This window comes from Podarcis tiliguerta (genome assembly GCF_965153285.1).
Source record: "Podarcis tiliguerta genome assembly, chromosome: 3".
Classification (NCBI taxonomy): domain Eukaryota; kingdom Metazoa; phylum Chordata; class Lepidosauria; order Squamata; family Lacertidae; genus Podarcis; species Podarcis tiliguerta.
The window spans coordinates 11,306,456-11,325,133 of record NC_139536.1 but is presented as its reverse complement, the minus strand read 5'-3'; the positions used below and the strand labels follow the sequence as shown (position 1 = coordinate 11,325,133).

Below are 18,678 nucleotides of genomic sequence, written 5' to 3'. Positions count from 1 at the left end.
TTCTTTTAATTGCTGAATGATTCTGTATACATTGCGGCAGCCTTTAGCTATGTGCAATAAAACTGACTGACTGATTTCCCTAATTCAGCCATGCCCTGTCTGATGTACTGTACTCACATAATTTGAGGGGTGTGGTTTTTGTGTGTGCTAATGAGTTCCATAAACCAATATTTGCCGCGTAAAGTCATTGCGAGGATGGGAAGGTACCGCTTAGGGGGCTTTATTTCCTAATTTCCTTTATCAGCAACACACATATATATACACGAAGCAATAGGGGCAAGCTCCCCCCCCCCCCAATGTTTGCCGCCGAACCTCGCGCGCCCCGCAGCGGGCGGTTGGACACTGACGTTTTTCGATTTACACATAACGGGAACACGAAGCCCCACTTCGAACGCGACGCGCATGCGCCTTCGCGTCACCGCGGCCGGAGAAAGCGAGCGAGCGCGAGAGCGCGTGACTGGATTGCTCCTTAGGAGGGCGGGGTAGCGTCGCCGCAACCGCGCGCACGCGCGTGCGTAACAATACGTGCGCTCGCGCTTCCTTTCCCTCCTCCCCGCTGCCCGTTCCGTGACGGCGGTTGCCATAGTGACGGGAACCGAACCCCCCGCCCGCCCAACCGCCGCCTTGCGTGAGGCCCTTGCGGTTCTTTCTTTCTTCTTCCCCCCGCCCGCCTTTCCCCCTTCGCCTTCTTTTCCCGCCCGCCCCTCGAAGGCCGCGCGCGCGGGCGCGCACCCGTGTTTCGTGAGGGAGCCTGTGAGGGAGAGAGGGGAGGGGAGATGAGATGGCGGCCGAGGGGGAGGCGGAGGCGGAGGTGGAGTGGGTGGTAGACAGCATCGCCGGCTTCCTCCGCAGCCCCGCCTGGTCCATCCCCATCCTGGAGTTCGTGGAGCACAAGTGCGAGGGTGAGAAGCGACCGGGGCGGGGGGCGGCTCTGGGGGCGGGCGGGTAGAGAACCACCTCCCATTAATATATGGGAGGAAAGGCAGGATATAAGGAAATAAGAAAATAAGCGTATCCTTCCCTCACAGCCTTTATCCCCTCATTCCCCTGAGGGGAATCTCCCTGCAGTCTTCGTCCTCCCCGGTTTTAAAAATCTGTTTTTGTGTCGTCGTCGTCTCGTCCCCTCAGAAATGTATGTAAAGAGGCCCAGTGGCCCTTAGGGACCAGGGGAGGCTGCGGGAATGTTCGTCGTTATTATTATTTAATTGGGGCTGATTCCGTTCTCAAGGGCGCTTAGAAACGAAATCCCTTCAAAGCGCGTAAAAGTGAAATCCTTTCCGGATAGTGCAAGTGCCAAACCCTCCAGGGATGCTGACCAGAAGGGATGTTTTTTTAAATAAAATTCTGGACATTGTAGATTTCCCCCCTCTGGCCTGATGCAGGTAACAATCTTTCGCTTTGCAGTTGTGTGATTCGTGCTCATACTCCATTGGGATGCCCATTGGCTATATACTGAGACGTAAAAATAAAATTCCCATCGTTGTAGCACGCTTGCGGTTGTACCCCCTCCAAAAGCAAAATTAAGTGCACGTGTCAAACCCGTTGGAACAAAAAACCCCAAGTGACGTTTCTGTTGGGATGTAAAAAAGGGGGGTGCGCCTTTATTTTGGACTGGATTGTGCACATATTGGTTATTTTGTAGATTTCTGGTGTATGCGTAGGAGGTCCTAAAATCCCTTAAGTAGAGAATCACACAGAATTCAGTGAAGTTGCTATGAAGATATGACATCAGAATTACAGAGCTGTCAAATCTCCCAGAACCTTTTCATGTTGAGCTTCTCTATCCATGCACCTTACAGGCTTTAATAGCTTTTGCACTGAGTCACTATTGCATTTTGCTGAGGCAGCTACTTTTTATGACTCTTAATTCTTTTGGTGGGAGATAGCTTACTGTTGTTAGCTCTGTTCTGGTTGGAACATTCCTAGAAAAGCTGGAGGCAGGTACTAGCTAGACTAGAGGATATGAATTTTGTGAAGTGGGCAAGAAAGGGAATGTTTGGAATCCAGGATTATATTAGTTTTATTTACAAATCTGGATGAAGAAGTGTTTATGCAGCCCTTTAAAAGTTTCCTGAAGTATTTTGTTTGAAGAGCAAATTTAAACAGACTTTGACAAATCCAGTTTAAGACATCTGCATATGTAAACAGGTTGTCCATGTGTTTATTGCTTTGCTGGATCAAGGAGTATGGGTATTAACTGAACATGAGTTTGGAATGTGCATGTATGTCTGCTGTTTCTTGCTTTCCGTAGAGTAGGCATTTCCATTGTTCTGAAGCTGTTCATGGCATTTTTAAGCATGCGTGGCTACAGCAGGATTGGGCTGATTTATTTTGTAAAATAAAGGTTTTTAAGATTGTTCATCCTTGTTAAAATGTGAGTTGCTGGCTCTTAATTTCAGAGAGGTCTCCCTATTAAAAAAATTCTGCAGCTACATTGTTTAATCTTGAGCCTGTAGTGGGGTCAATCACCTACATACAATGAGATGCAATTTGATAGATAATTTAGTTATTTTTAAAATGTTTAAATTGCTTCCCAAGAAATGTTTCTGAAGTTGTGTATTTCAGAAAACATAATATATTAGCAATAAATATATACATAGCAATTTAAAAGCAGATCTTAAAACACATCAAAATATACAAATTGCGTATACAGTGTAAAATAGCTGCATCAAACTTCAGAGAAAGCCCTCTTAAAGTAAGTTTTCAGCCTTGTCTAAGTTCATTAGGGACCAGCTGATTCCAAATATATAGCATGCAGTTAGTAGACACCCTTCCGAAATCTAGTCAGTCAGCTTATTTTTGTTGGATTCTTAGGGGGGAAAGGGGAGCTCTATAACCTCACAATTCTTTAGCAGATGGCTCACTGAAGATCAATGGGGAACAGAAGGAAGCATTTACTTCTTTTAGGCTTTCTTTTTTGTTAGCTGGAAACATTTTGAACTGCCTCAAAATACTTCTCAGTTATTCCATTTGAAGTACAGCCGTACCTTGGATCCCAAACGCCCTGGAACTCGGATGTTTTGGGTCCCGGTTTGCGAATGTTCTTTTGGATCCCGAATGTCCAGTGAGGCTACCACGGCTTCTGATTGGCTGCAGGAGTTTCCTGCAGCCAATCAGATGCCACGATTTTGTTTTTGAACGTTTTGGAAGTCGAACGGACTTCTGGAACAGATTCCGTTCGACTTCCAAGGTACGACTGTATGTCTTTCCTGCGGGCAACATGAAACTGAATCTTTGTTAGGCCTCCGTTAACAACCACTTTGTTTTGGGAATGATTTGCTTATTCTGAGTGTCGTAGAAGTTAGCTGAATTTTCATCAGAGCACTTCTGGCTTTTTTGTAGACTATTATATTGTTACTGTATTACTCTATTATCCATACAGACAGCTATCCTTACATCAGGTGTTGTTAAACTGAAGTATATTGTTGCCTAGGGCTGCTGATTGAAACAGTGTTCTAGTTTCTTTGTGTAAATTTTGAGTGAAATTTATGATTTGGGATTTTCCAAACTGTGCATCAAGATCCTACCTGGATTGCTGAAAAGAAGGGTAGACTTATGGATTTCATTGCTGAGGATGCTCGGAATAGATATAATTTGCTGGAAGTAGAGGGGTTAATAGTAGGGGTGTCCAGATTCAGCTGACTCCCAAGGCAAAGTTGTTACTGTGGAGGGATTTTGGGCTTGTCAGAAACAAAGTAGGATCTGTACAAGGTAGAGATGGGGTGCCCTGAAATGCTGTGTGATGCATAAGCAATCCAGACATTCAAAAAATGTTGTAGATAAGCATTTGCTGAAAGCGACAGTAATGTCTCTAAGCTTATCATAATGCCAGGGTGGATTGGAAGAGGGAGATCAAACATCAGAGTGGGAAGAGGGAAAGTTCCACTTTGACTGACAGGTCAAGCTTGTAATCAGAAGGAATAATTGTACTTGGAAATCAAATCTCTTCTAGTTCTTCCCACCTGAAAATCAGTTTTAAAGAAACCTAGCACAAAGGCTCTTGGACCTGTCTGTCCACAATTTGGTCTGTTTCTTACTCTCAGTTTGCAGAACATCTGGACACAAAACACCAGGAGAAATTATGCATTTCCTCTTGTTACTTACACTAAAACTGTGCTGGTTGCCCTTGCAGGAAAACCACTGCAGGCTTTCCTCACTGTGGAGGGGGTGAGAATGCTTGCAAGTTCCATCCAGGTCTGTTAAGGGGGGGGGGGGAGTTATGGCCTTAAAAAAAATCCCAATCACAAATGGAAAGATGGGGGATGTGGAAGGCTTAGGTGGACCCTGAGCTGAATTGGCAGCCCATGAAGCACCTTGGACTGAGTTGGAATGTGTTTAGAAATGCTGAACTTGGGCCCAAAGGGAATCTTGTGGTTAATACATACCGCTAGTAGGTATAAGTAAGAATAAGGCAGAAAAAGTAGCTTGAGGAGCTGAGTGGGCAGAGGTGTTATATGCCAGTAGAAGAGAAGAAAGCAGAGGGGTGGGTGTGTCATGGAGGATGTAATTAATCTGGAAGTGAGACACAATTGCCTGTTGGATTGGCCATCTAATGTTATGGATGGTCTTACCTTTTTATTTAGATAAATTTCATTATACAGTGGTACCTCGGGTTAAGTACTTAATTTGTTCCGGAGGTCCGTTCTTAACCTGAAACTGTTCTTAACCTGAAGCACCACTTTAGCTAATGGGGCCTCCTGCTGCTGCCGGGCCGCCGGAGTACGATTTCTGTTCTCATCCTGAAGCAAAGTTCTTAACCTGAAGCACTATTTCTGGGTTAGCAGAGTCTGTAACATGAAGTGTATGTAACCTGAGGTACCACTGTACTAGGAATGTCATTTGGAAAGTTGCAGATTATTCTAGTTGCAGATTATTTTGGAAACTTTATTTGAGAATTCACATTTTAAAGAAAAGTAAAACTTGTCTCCTTAGTTTTTGATGAAGAAGAAGAAAGCAAGCTGTCTTACACTGAGATTCATCAGGAATATAAAGCTCTGGTGAGTAGTGGTTGTTTCACTTTCACTTTTTAAGAAAAATGTGCTATTGAAACAGGAATGGTTTGTGCACCACTTCTGACAACTTATATATTCCTATGAGTATTACATTTTTTGAAAATTAGCTGAGTAATGGTTTAATGTAAAAGAGCTATTGTTCTGCCATCTTTGAGTCTTTGCATTGTGCTTAGTTATCATTGCCCTAGTTTGTTGCAGGTGCTCTAGATTGAAGAAACTGTATCCTTTTATTTTGTGCTGAGCCTTTATAGCCAGAACTTGATATTGCTGTGGTTGTATGACTGCAATCAAAAGCAATTGGCTGCATCTTTTTTCCTGCTTTCATCCCATTCAGCCAATCATTTCTATAGCCATTCTTTTCTTTCTAAAGATTAAAACTATGGCTCATTGCTCCTGTGAGTCTGAAAATAAGAAGTTAGGAGTGAGCTCCTGTTGTGCTTTGTTTTGAATTATGTCATAACCTGGCACATCCAAGTCCTGCTGTTTCAGACCATTTAGAATTATTTATATTTGTTGTGTTCCCATCACAGCAAGAATATTAGCAGCAGTTGTACCTAAACTGGAAAAAAGTAGTGGAGGGTTGGAGAGGAGTGACAGGGGGGAGCAACAAGAAAAAGACAGCACAAGAGAACATTCCGCCAAGCTCACTAGTGGGTGGCAAATGGCTGAATAGCAACTAAAGTCTGTAACTGAAAAAATGGAATGTGGGAAAACTAGTAAGCCAATTACGCAGACATAAACCATGATATGAACAGCCTGTTTGTGATATTAAGTCCTCATCTGGAAGCATCCATAGTATCTTAGTAATGCACAGTGATAACTATATACCTGAGCACTTTTTTGGCCTTGTCCCCCTTTTCTCCACTTACATCCCAATACATTACTGCCTATGATTGCTTACACAGCACCACCACCCCTTAACTGTCTGGGTATTCTCCAAAGGCCTTCATTATTTCTGCATTATTGATCCCTGGGCCTTGAACTGCCCCCTCTGCATTTCCATATCTCTTCATTCAGATTCCTCCTCAAAATCCACTTTTTCATTAAACCTTTGGGACAACCCCCATAATTCCTATTCTGTATTGTAGATAAGCCTAAGCAAGTGCAACTGAAATCATCACATATTATTTCCCTTATTCCTTCCACTTTCTTTCTCTCCTCTTCCACTGTTGTTTTCCCTTTATTGATTGCAAATCTCAAATTCCAGGGATGTACCCCTGTATTTTGTAAAACATCACGCACATATATTCTGCTATATAAATTAAGAGAAATAGGGAAACTTGGCAGCAGCAAACCATGTAAACTAACTTATGTACAATGACTTACATTATTTATTATAAATAAATAAATATTTATAGCCCAGTTTAAAGGAAGGGGGTAAGGTTCAAGGCTATAGAGAATTGTGGAATAATCTTTTCCGCCATCCATTTTTTGCAGGTTGAAAAGTTGTTAGACAGTTACCTTAAAGAAGTTGGTATCAATGAAGACAAATTCCAGGAAGCTTGTATGTCTCCTCTTGCCAAGACTCGTACCTCACAGGTAAATTTTCTTTTAGCAAAGTTAAAAAACAATCCTGGAGATAGGTGATTGTGTTCCCTTTGTATATATTTTCATTTGTATTTAAAAAAAACAACCCTCCTGTGTCAAGCACACACAGTGATGTTTCAGTTTAACAGAATGCATGCTTTCTATATATAAAACCTCACAAATTACAAGTCAACGGGCTAAAAAGAATGAGCATTGAAGGTAACAGAGCTCATGTTTAACAGTATGTTTAAGATTGCAGCCCTTGTCATTCAACTTTCATCCAGAAGCTGAGAAAAAAGTTAACTAGTGGAATACTAATGATGAAAGTGTCTTAGCAAGTTACCTGTGGTTTGGTTCCAGGGCAGTGGTGAAAAAGCACATAGGATCAGGTGCAAGGGGTGCTGGCGTGTTATTGCCAGTTTCTGGTTTTGTAGTTGCACTACCTGCTTACTCAGGATGCACTCATTACTCAGTGTTGCACATTATTATGATATTAACATGCAGCACAATTAAACAATATACTAATTAAAAATACTTCTTACTATCCAGGACAGTTGCAAACACTAAGTGTTTCTGCAGGCACATATGAGCACATACAGTAAGTATTGATGCAGTAAGAGCAAGCTATGGCTGTGCCTTAGGCTGCCAGTTGGAGGGAGGCTGAATAGAGAGGCCTGGAGGGCCAGAGATTCCCTAGTTCTGGTTCATTATTGTAACCTCCTGGAAACAGGTATTTGCATACCTTCCCATGAGAGAGACCAGATGATTTCCCATATTTCAATATTATATATACAGTGGACGCTCGGGTTGCGAACGTGATCTGTGTGGGATGCACGTTCGCAACACGCAGCGCTCCCAACCCGCGTCTGCGATTCAGTGCTTCTGCGCATGCACAAAGTGCGATTTAGCGCTTCTGCGTATGTGCGACTGCCGAAACCCGGAAGTAACCCATTCCGGTACTTCCGGGTTTTGGCAGTCCGCAACCCAAAAAAATGCAACCTGAAGCGGACGCAACATGAGGTATGACTGTAGTCTTGATTTGTAGGAATACTTGGGTAAAGGACAATGCAGTCCTGTCTTAATATCTTATCAGAAGTAACTTTCATCGATTCTGTGGGGTTTACTACTATGTAAGGTGGTATAGGAGGAAAGCTATAAAGCCGTGTAGGTGGTGGTACAATAACTTTTACAGAACTTTCCTCCCTAAATTTAGACTATTGCAGTAATGTAGGACTTGAGCCTTTTAAAACAATTGATCAGATTGCAAATTTGTTTGCTCTGTAAGATTTAAACAAATGAGCGGGGTATAAATAATAAATTATTATTATTATTATTAAATTATTATAAAACATCTTTCATCACACAGGCCATCTTGCAGCCAGTATTGGCAGCTGAAGATTTCAGGTTGTTTAAAGAGATGATGGTCCAGAAAAATATTGAAATGCAATTGCAAGCCATAAGAATAATTCAGGAAAGAAATGGTGAGTAGCGGCCAATGAGAAACTTGTCTTCCCATTTCATCTCTTCATTTGCTGAGACCAGGGGTGGCTTCAGGTTTTTCTGAGCCAGGGGGCTTCAGCGGGCTCAATAAGGCATGGGTAAGTGGTCAAAAGGGGCATGAGACACAACAGCAAGGGAGTTGAAAGAATGGCATTAAAGGGGCAAAATACTGAAGGCTAAGAGGGCAAAAAGAAAAAAATATTTTGAAAAGGCAATGAGGAGCAGAGAAGGGAAAGTGTGAAGGCAGGAAGATAATCAGAGGAAGAAGATAGGCTAGAAGGATCTGTCATTTACTCCCCAGTGAAGGGACTAAGGTGAGCTCTTTCTGGGTTTTTCTTGTTCTCCTCCTTCCTGTTGCTGCAGTCGATGCTCAAATGAGCAGCCCAAAATGAGAGGGGCGCTGAATTACATACTCTGCTTTTTCCAAGTTATTTGTACCTTGGTTATCCCACAGGGCAGCTGGGGATAGTTGAAAAGCATCTACTGTACATAATTCCCTTTCTCCTCCATTCTTGAAGGAGCTGGGTTTCAGTCATTTGGAAAAGAGGGGCAGGGAAGGACTTAAATGATGGATAGTTCTCTTACTTGACTGAGTTTGTATGAAGCAATATCTATTAATTGAAATGCCGTTTTTCTGTTATCTGTTTCATATTTCTTTTAAGCCAACCGTAAAATTGTCTGTTAGGTTTGTTATGTGGGATTCAAACAGAGTTCAAGATGTTGCTACAGATGCTTGAGTTTCCAATCTCTTTCTTTAATAATCTTCCAAGTTTTCTGTAAAAAATGTCTTTTTTATTTTACACATATGGAGATAATTCCTGTGGAAATCACCTAAAAATAATCACTTCTAAAAGTTCAAGTTTCTGTGCACATTTTGACAATCGGATAACAGCTTGTACTTCATTTGTGGAAAACTGAATGTCATCCTCCTTTACTCCTCTTTCTTTGTTTCTTTTTTAAACAGGTGTGCTACCTGATTGTTTGACAGATGGGTCTGATGCATATACTGAAATTGAAGAAGAGGAAATGAAAATATTAAGGGAGGTTCTCAGGTAAAAATAACCTTTTTGTTTTGTTTCTCTAACAAATTGTGCCCCCCAAGTGCCTGTTCTGAGAATTGGGAGAAGCTCCTGAATTTCATGGGCTGGGACATAAGTGGTTGAGGGGAAAAGGAGGGATCCCCAAAATTGGGCACATTTTGACTGTCAGGAGAGGCTGCTCGTTGTTCTTGCATTGTGAGTGAGCAGATAAATAACTGAACTGTTGAACTGCATGTTCCCTCCTATTCTGTTTTGCAGAAAGTCAAAGGAAGAATATGATCTGGAGCAAGAAAGGAAAAGAACCAATGAGGTATGCTGAGGTTCAATTGAATTAATCTACTCTGTGAATGTAGTGATGTTATTATTTAATTATAGCTCTATAAATCCAGCCTTCCATCAAATACACATGCTTCCCATCAAGCTTTGGTGGCTTAATAAAATTACCAGCATATCCCTGCTACATATGCTTTCTTTGCAACTCTCATTTCTTTTCCCTTTTTTCTTTTGTGAACTTGATGACATGGATATGATGAGTGTCCCTTTATCACGCTACTGAGCAAATCGTTCAGGAAGCTGACTGATGATGGTGTGAGAAAATATTCTGAAGTAAAGACTATTTTTAATGAATCACAAAGTAGGTGATAGATGGTGCTGCAGTGGAAAAATATATAGCTAATCATCTACAGGCCCTGATGATGAAGGTAGACAACATTTGGGGGTGGCAGGAGAGATTCCATATGGAAGACACGCAGCATTCTGAGATCAATTTGTCAGGATGTCTGTTAAGAGCCATGAGAACAGCCTTGTCCTATTGGGTGGGAAAGTTAGTGTCTCATTCAAGGGTGTTTATCTGGAGTGGAATTAATGCCTGTCTTGTATGTGCCTCACTTTGAATGCGCTTTAGAGGTTGCAACAGCAACTAATAGAGTATTGCTGTTTTCTCCATTCATATTTTTTAGCGTGTTCCTGGTGCTTATATGCCAGCAATACATATGCATGAATATGAGCGCCTCCTCCCAGAAAGCACAGAGGAAGTGGTAGTTATTTTGGCTTAACGGTAGCAATAGTGCCTTATGTGGTGGCATCTAGAGGGCCCCTCACTCTCTGAGAGGTCTTTTGGATATGTGTAATGGGGAGACTGAAGCGGGGAGCTTATAATAATAATAATTTAATAATAATTTATTCTTTATACCCTCCCATCTGGCTGGGTTTCCCCAGCCTCTCTGAGCAGCTTCCAACAAAAAACTAAAATACAATAACCTGTTAAGCATTAAAAGCTTCCCTAAGCAGGGCTGCCTTCAGATATCTTCTAATAGTTTGGTAGTTATTTTTCTCTTTGACATCTGGTGGGAGGGCGTTCCACAGGGCGGATGCCACTACCAAGAAGGCCCTCTGCCTTGTTCCCTGTAGCTTGGCTTCTCTCAGTGAGGGAACCGCCAGAAGGCCCTCGATGCTGGACCTCAGTGTCCGGGCAGAACGATAGAGGTGGAGATGCTCCTTCAGGTATACTGGACCGAGGCTGTTTAGGGCTTTAAAGGTCAGCACCAACACTTTGAATTGTGCTCGGAAACGGACTAGGAGCCAGTGTAGGTTTTTCAAGACCGGTGTTGTATGGTCTTGGCGGCCACTCCCAGTCACCAGTCTAGCTGCCGCATTCTGGATTAGTTGTAGTTTCCGGGTCACCTTCAAAGGTAGCCCCACATAGAGCGCATTGCAGTAGTCCAAGCAAGAGATAACCAGAGCATGCACCACTCTGGTGAGACAGTCTGCGGGCAAGTAGGGTCTCAGCCTGTGTACCAGATGGAGCTGATAAACAGCTGCCCTGGACACAGAATTGACCTGTGCCTCCATGGATAGCTGTGAGTCCAGAATGACTCCCAGGCTGTGCACCTGTTCCTTCAGGGGCACAGTTACACCATTCAGGACCAGGGAGTCCTCCACAACCGCCCGCCTCCTGTCCCGCAAAAACAGTACTTCTGTCTTGTCAAGATTCAACCTCAATCTGTTAGCCGCCATCCATTTCCCATACATGAGTGGAGAAGATCATAAGGATGATTTTAAAGTTGGGTTAAAGTATAGCAATAGCAGAACACACACAACTTCTCATGTTTTAATTGAGATCAAGCACACTTACCTAATTAATTTGTGAGAGCATAATTTTGTTAAATAAATAGCATTTGTCAAAAACCATGTTTTAGTAGCTCTAAGAATGTGAAAAGCTATATGTGGTTTTTACTGTACTTGTTTTTAGTGTCTTGAGTGCAGTAGTTGATACTGTTCTATTATCTCTCCCCCCCCCCCCCCCCCTAAATATATAGTCACATGAGAAACAGAAATCATCTGATGGTGCACACAAATCTCCAGGACATCTGAGTGAAAGTGCAGGAACTAAAGAGCCTGCTGACCATACTACAAAACATTCATCAGGTATGATTATCTGCAAGTATCTAAAATACAGAGATGAAAAAATATACAGCATAACTTGGTGTGAACCACTCACGACTTTGGATTGGGTGGTCATAAAATATTATAAATAAATGGGAATTGACATTTAAATGGGAATGCTGGGAGGGAAGAATTTTGATGCTTCAGTTGGACTTTGTGTTGTATGTTTGAAAAATGAAAAGCAGAGGCTCTTTGGAAACCTGCTATAGCAATTGTTCAAACTCTAAGCATGAGCAAAACCCAGCTGTCAGTTCATCCCAAGAGCAATAGCACCTGACATGCTCCAGAGGAAATTGGGATGGGGAGAAGAAACAGTTATTCTTACTGTAAATGGTATTGCTTCAAGGATGTCAAGAGGTCTTCAAGCAGGCCATGCAGCTCTCCCTGCAGCTCAGACAGGAAATGTCTAAGTCTCAACAGAAGACCTTGCTCTTGCTTTCCTCTTAAGGCTCAGTCCCACTTGATGTAATAAACCAGAGAACAGACCTCAAACATTCAGAACTGAAGATGAAAAACACAGTGAACACTGAATAAAACCTGGTATTTTGTTTTTGATGGGTAAAGCACTTCACAGTGTTTATTTTGTATGTTCTTTCTGCTCAGAAGACCTAGTGAAGTTAATGGAAATGGTTAAGTTAGAGTAGTCTCATTTAATGTAGTGGACTTAGTTGGAATACAAACCATAAAATATTAGTATTTGGGAAGCCATTAGGAAATGAAGAACTGTTTTTAAAATTCTTGCTCTTTGGTTAAAATCCATCAAGGGACAAAGATCCCTTACCTTTGATTTGTATTAGTATGATGAACGTATGATGGATTATTTCCTTTCAATGTAAATTTAGGTCGAGAGGCAAAACACAAACACTTACCTACCCGGGAACTGCCCTCTGCCAAACTGAAGGAAGAGAGTCGGAAGAAAACCATAGGGAATGGCTCTGAATGTGTAGCAAAGCAAGTGGGGACTGAAGGACGTGTAAGCTGAATGCTCACTTCATTTAAGATAACTATTATTATTTAGTAGCTAGTATGTACTTTTTGTATGGTATAGTTGTGTATAAATATTTAGAAAGTGTGATCTAGGGTTCCCCAGCTTGGTGCCTAGTGTTCAGGCATGATGGGAGTTGTAGTTCAAATCATCTGGGGGTGCACCCTGTTGAGAAATGCTGGCTTGAACCATTGGAATATCATTTACTGAACATCACAAGAACTAGGTGCCGTATATAAAATGAAAACAAGAAAAATATCTAACTTCAGAGTTACAATCTTAGGAAGATAGAAGGTAAGGAGAGTGGAATCGATGTGCAAAATCAGTTAGAATGTCAGAGTGAAGAGTTTTGTCAGGAGTTTAAATGTGCTAATGGGAGAAGCCAGATGCCAGGAAGTCAGTAGAATACGAGAAGGAAAAGGAACTCTGCGTAGAAAGCAAAAATGAATAGCACAATCACAAGGAATGAGTAGGATGGGTAACTAGACTTTTATGGAGGAGGAGGATGATTTTAGTTTTTTAGATATAGATATTTGACTTTCGACACATTTCAGCAATATTCAGACATTCTAAGGAAATTTGATTTACTATGAAACACAACTCCATACACAACAAAGTATGTGTCAGCATAAATGTTAATGAGACACTGTCTGCCCCAACACTTTTAAAAGGGCACATGCTACAAACTGACCTTAAATTTTGTAGGAAAAAAATATGTAGTTGTAACTAGATTTAGAATAAATGTACTCAGAGATTGAATTTAAATTCCATTGTTCATTCTCTTTTTAAGAGAGTAAGAAGCGTGTTGATGATGTGGTCTGTTGTTGGTCACGTGGCAGGATAGGGCAGACCTAATTAAACAGTTCAGCTGAGTTGAATTAAGAAGCCATCTGTTGTTCATATGTCAGTTTTATATCTTTTAAAAGAGAATGTAACTTCTGGAAATCTGAGTCCAGCAATCATGCATTCCTGTGTTTATGGCATCTTTGCAGAAGGTCTTGAAAATGTAATATATCCTGCAGTCTCCCTGCTCCTTTCACACATAGTATATTCAGTAGTATATTCTGACTAAAGATAGGTCTGTCAGTGTATCTGTATGCAGACGATTAGGGACTATTTGGTATATACATTTTCCCTCTTGTATTAATTTGAAAGAAGCTCATTATGAAATCCCTTCCAGGTGAGCCTTTATATGCCTTGGAGAATTTAGAAAAGAAAGTACTACTTTTTCTTTTTAGGTGTACATTAAACATGTAAAGTGTAAGTGTGTCAAGCATGCTTACTCATCAGATACACTTATCAGGCAGCAAGGACCAACTGTGACTCCCAATTGACTGTACACCTGGTAGCAAGCCTTAGTCTGCTCTGCATAATGTACAAAACCGGTGAACGTGTGCACTGCAAAAAATATTGTGGCTTGCATGTCACTAGTGATGCTACCATAGTTCATAACAATGTTCCACATTAGAAAATGAATGGTACCTGCTCCCTCAATTCTTCTCTAAGATAAAGGGACCCCTGACCATTAGGTCCAGTTGTGGACGACTCTGGGGTTGCAGCGCTCATCTCGCTTTACTGGCCGAGGGAGCTGGCGTACAGCTTCTGGGTCATGTGGCCAGCATGACTTAGCTGCTTCTGGAGAACCCCAGAGTAGCGCACGGAAACGCCGTTTACCTTCCCACCGGTGCGGTACCTATTTATCTACTTGCACTTCGTGCTTTTGAACTGCTAGGTTGGCAGGAGCAGGGACCGAGCAACGGGAGCTCACCCTGTCGCAGAGATTTGAACCACTGACCTTCTGATTGGCAAGCCCTAGGCTCTGTGGTTTCACCCACAGCGCCACCTGCGTCAATTCTTCTCTAGCTTAGACTAAATCAATCCAGAGTGCTTGATGTTCTCTTTCTGCCTGTGGCTTGCTCCAGACCTCCCTTTCTACTTGCTTAAAGGCTACTGAAACACAGCAGCAATTAAAGTGCAAGGCCCCTGGTGGAATCCTTTTTTTGGAGCGGGGTAGCATCAAATTACTACTTGTGATAAACACCATATTTTTCGCTCCATAAGACACACCTAATTTTTGGAGGAGGAAAACAAGAAAAAAAATACTCTGTTCTGGCTTCAGTGAAAGCAACGCAAAGCCTCTTCAGGGCAGCAGGAGGAACACTCCCCCTGCCCTGAAGAAGCTTCGCATGGCTATCCCAAAAGCCAGAACAGCAAGAGGGATTGCTGCACAGCAATCCCTCTTGCTGTTCTGGCTTCTGGGATAGCTGCGCAGCCTGCATTCGCTCCTTAAGCGAATTTCCCCTTCCTTTTTAGGAGGCAAAAAGTGCGTCTTAGAGAGTAAAAAATACGGTACATTGTAAACAAACATGCTTGTCCTTCATCTCTTTTGTTTTTCTATTTTGTTGGGACTATATATAGTTTTATTCACAAATATCTAATTGGATAAAAAATACATTACAGAAACTATGCAATAAATCTGCCTTTTATATTCTACTTACCAGAAACTATCAGAACTTGGAGCACAAGAGCTCAGGGAGCGTGAAGACTATCTAAAGCAGAAACGAGATGCATTGATGGCTTTGAAGAAGGAGTCCAAAACTAATATGCCGCCGCCGCCACCACCACAAAGTACAGAGCAGAAAGAAGAGCTGTTACCTTCTAAGGAGGTAAGAGAGGAGAGAATATTCTAACCAGCCAGTCTGCATTGGAGAAATGCAGGGCTATGTGCAGTTCCAAACTGATGCTTTGAATAGCACTGTTTAGTAGTGGAGTGGGCAGAGGGCAGGGCTGCATCCTAGCACAACTGCTCAGTATTCAGAGTATAAGTAGGTCTGTGCTTAGTTCCTCATCTAGTTAAGGCAACAAGCCTGTTTCCACAATTCCTAACAGAGTTGAAATGGGAGCTAAGAAAGCAACGACGGTAAACAGACATGCTAAACATCCTTACAGTAATACTTGCATAGTAGAGAGTTGATGCACGAAAAGGGAAAAAGAGCTGGGCCACTTGCTTTTAATATGCCACTAAACCTAGAGTGTACACTCTAGGGTCAGTGAGCTGATTCACACCTGCCTGTGTGAATAGCCCAACACATGCACGCATGTAATAGCATGAACTTTTAATTTGCCTATAAAAGTGCCATTGACTATGCTACACTCCTTTATGCAGTTACTTGAGAGTAAGCCCTATTGAACTTAGTGAGACTTACTTTAGAGTAGACATACTCAGGACTGCATTGTAAACTGTGGGAAGTGAGATAACATTCATGTGTTCAGACCATAGCTGTCAAGCGTCCCTTATTTGGAGGGATAGTCCTTTATCCCAGCGCCATGTCCCACTGCTGTCCCTTATTGATGGATGTCCCATAAATTTCCTGGGTTTCAAAGGAAGCAGCTCCTCTCCCTCCCTCCCTGCCGGCCAGGGAGGCTCCAACTGTGTTGCTTGGCTGCCCGGCCCGTCCCCCTCTGGCCTCCTCACCAGCCTCGGCCCTGGGAGCCCCTCCCCGTCAGGACTGGCAGGAGCCTCGGGCCCTTCTGCTGCCATCTTCCTCGGGGCCGCCGAACTGAGCGTCTCTGCCTGGGGTCTCCCCTCTGCCCGTCGCCGCCGCTCCTGCTAGGATGTACTGCGGCTGTGCCGCCGAAGGACCCGGATGAGATGGGCAGCCTGGAATGGCCTATGAATTGCTGAGGAGCCTTGAGAGGAGAGTGAGGGCAACCATAGAGAAAGCAGTTCAGAGAAAGGAGGAAGAGGAGGAGGCGCGGGCAGGTGTTCCAATGGCTACAAGGGAAGGACCACAAGCGCTTCTCCCGTAGATTTGTAGTGGTAGACTAGCATAGATGGTTTGATCTGCGGGTTTACTTTGGGCGCTATTTCCCCCCCCCTTCCTCCCACCCCACCTGATGGAATTGAGAGCTGCAGATGGAGCACAAGAGAAAAGATACAGAACTCCAGCAGCATCTTCGTAGCTTGGACTTCGTTTTGCACGAAAAGTGGTTGCTGCTTGTAGTTATTTAATTGCAGTGTTTCATCGGCTGGTGTCTTGAGCAGCAACCTCTGGAAACGAAGGGCTAAAAACCGGCGCTGTTCTCCAAAATCATCTGGTCCCTTTTAACTTCGCATTTCAGCTGGCTGTCTAAAATCCCTTATTTTGGCTCCTGGTCCCTTATTTTCAAGGCTGCTGGCCCCTTATTTTCAAATCTGTAAGTTGACAGCTATGGTTCAGACTGCTTCACATTCTTGCCGCAATCCTGATGACAACTATTAGCTAGGGCAGTACTATCCCACACATGGCATGTGTCCCTGTTGGTTCTGCTGGACCTCTCAGCGGCTTTTGATACCATTGACCATGGCATCCGTCTGGGCTGCCTTGCTGGAATGGGACTTGAGGCACTGTTTTACATGGACTCTTGCTCCTTTTCGGAGAGCCAAATCCAGAATGTGGTTGAAGGGGACTCCTGTTTGATGCCTTGGGGGTCCCTCAGGGTTCTCTTCTGTCCCACGTGCTGTTTAACATTTACTTGAAATCTTTGGGAGAGGCTGTTGTGCGTTCTGGGGTTACGTGTCAACAGTATACTGACAACACCCAGGCATTTCTTTCCACCAACACCCAAGGTTCTAAGCCCATGTCTGTCCTCTGTAACAGGCTGGATGAAGGTGAACACATTGAAACTTAATCTAGGCAAGAGAGATGTGCTCTTGGTCAGTCAGAAGGCAGAACAGGGAATAGCTATTCAGAAGATACAGGGTCAGTTTGGGTGTGCTCCTAGACTCAGCCCCCAGCATGGATGTCCAGGTCTCTGCGTTGGTCAGGAGTGCAGGTTTCTCTCTCTTAAATGTCACACTGAAAAGAGCTCCGTAACACGTTTGCCTTACAAACTGCTGAACCTACAATGTGTTATACAAAATTATTCTTCCATACTTGATGGGCTAAAATCTTATGCACACTTTAACCGAGACGAAGTTACATTAAATTGGAAGTATGTCTATATAGAAATGCATAGTACTGTGTAACTTAGCAAAGGATATTGCAGTTTAAAATTTCCCATTTTTATTTTTAGGGAATGACAGAAGAGGAGGAGCAAAGGCTGTTAAAGAAAAGAATCCTTGCAGCAAAACTTAAAGAAGAAGTTATTAATAAGCGATAGTTCAGAGAAGCGGCTTCTAGGAGTTGGGGACAAGAATGACTGTTTAGTATATTTAACCATGAACTGAATTCTTTGCTCACAAACATTGTATGCATTAATTTGATTTTCTATATTAAACATTAACTTTTTTCTTGGTTTTTTTTTAAATAGACTTAAATTAGATAAAAGTAATGATTTATTTTACTTTTTTTTTTTAAAGGTAGGCTTGGTCGTTCCAAAGTATTAAGCATCCAGCAGTTTAGATTCTTACGATTCCAATATGTATTGCTGAATGTGAACACTGTAACTCCTTTGCTTGGTTTAATATTTGTCGGTTCTTTTGTCAAAAGTACATTGGTAGACTGACATTAAAATGTTTAAACTTGTTTTGATTTTATATACAGATGAATGTAGAAGTGTCAAGTTTAAAATCAACTGCATAGAGCTCCAAGTGTTCCTTCCTTCTCACAAGATTGCCTTGTGAGACGGAAGTTTGGCAACCTTGCAAATTACAGGGCAGAAGTAGGCACACTGTAAATTTGCCTACGTATAAATATGCTGTGTAATGTTTGAAGCAGGCTGAAGAAACAGAATAAGCTAATATATTTTCATATATTTTAAGTGAACCCATTCATTATTATTTGTGCTTTATTCAGAACAATCACTCTCCCAGCGCTTCCGGCACCAGAAGGCTACCGTCTACCAATTTCCAACACAGTAAGAAACACAGCTCATCCACATTTCATGTAACTTTTTATTAAAATAGTATTTAACTGAGACATGTTGGCAGATGTAATCTTTTTCTTGGAAAAAAAATCAGTTGAAGGGCCCCAGGCATTTGAAATGTGGGCTGTCCTGTGGCAAAAAGCGACCCACCATAACAAGCGGGGAGGGAGGTGGAAGGGGGGAAGAAAGCACCTGAGGCAGATTGTGTAACTCGAAAGGGAGGAGCTTCATCTTGCACAGTACTTGTCAGCCAATATTTGAACGCTCCTAACTTTCCATGTCATTAAACTATTAAAAAAAACACTGATTGTTGCTACAGAAG

At 42.5% G+C, this 18,678-nt stretch overlaps 1 protein-coding gene across 2 annotated transcripts; it reads left to right on the top strand.

Moving 5' to 3' along the window:
* The first annotated feature begins 450 nt into the window (after window positions 1-450).
* On the top strand, window positions 451-18,409 carry CFAP36 (cilia and flagella associated protein 36). 2 transcript variants are annotated; one of them, XR_014509256.1, is made up of 11 exons: window positions 559-902; window positions 4,933-4,997; window positions 6,450-6,551; window positions 7,906-8,020; window positions 9,004-9,091; window positions 9,338-9,389; window positions 11,398-11,506; window positions 12,367-12,497; window positions 15,011-15,175; window positions 17,565-17,738; window positions 18,287-18,409. XR_014509256.1 is itself a non-coding variant. In XM_083432764.1 (10 exons), exons 1-10 carry the CDS (start codon window positions 782-784, stop codon window positions 17,649-17,651), a joined length of 1,035 nt encoding a protein of 344 aa, XP_083288890.1. In that variant the 5' UTR covers window positions 451-781; the 3' UTR covers window positions 17,652-18,409. The 2 variants fall into 2 exon arrangements, 1 of the variants encoding a protein (XP_083288890.1); XM_083432764.1 differs by having other exon boundaries at window positions 451-902; window positions 17,565-18,409.
* Window positions 18,410-18,678: the final 269 nt, after the last annotated feature.

Bases quoted from the DNA above. Each gene is read 5' to 3' on its own strand.
- CFAP36 (XM_083432764.1), top strand. From the start codon at position 782: ATGGCGGCCGAGGGGGAGGCGGAGGCGGAGGTGGAGTGGGTGGTAGAC. The intron at 9,092-9,337 runs GTAAAAATAACC...TCTGTTTTGCAG, and splicing joins ATATTAAGGGAGGTTCTCAG to AAAGTCAAAGGAAGAATATG. The intron at 12,498-15,010 runs GTAAGCTGAATG...TCTACTTACCAG, and splicing joins AAGTGGGGACTGAAGGACGT to AAACTATCAGAACTTGGAGC.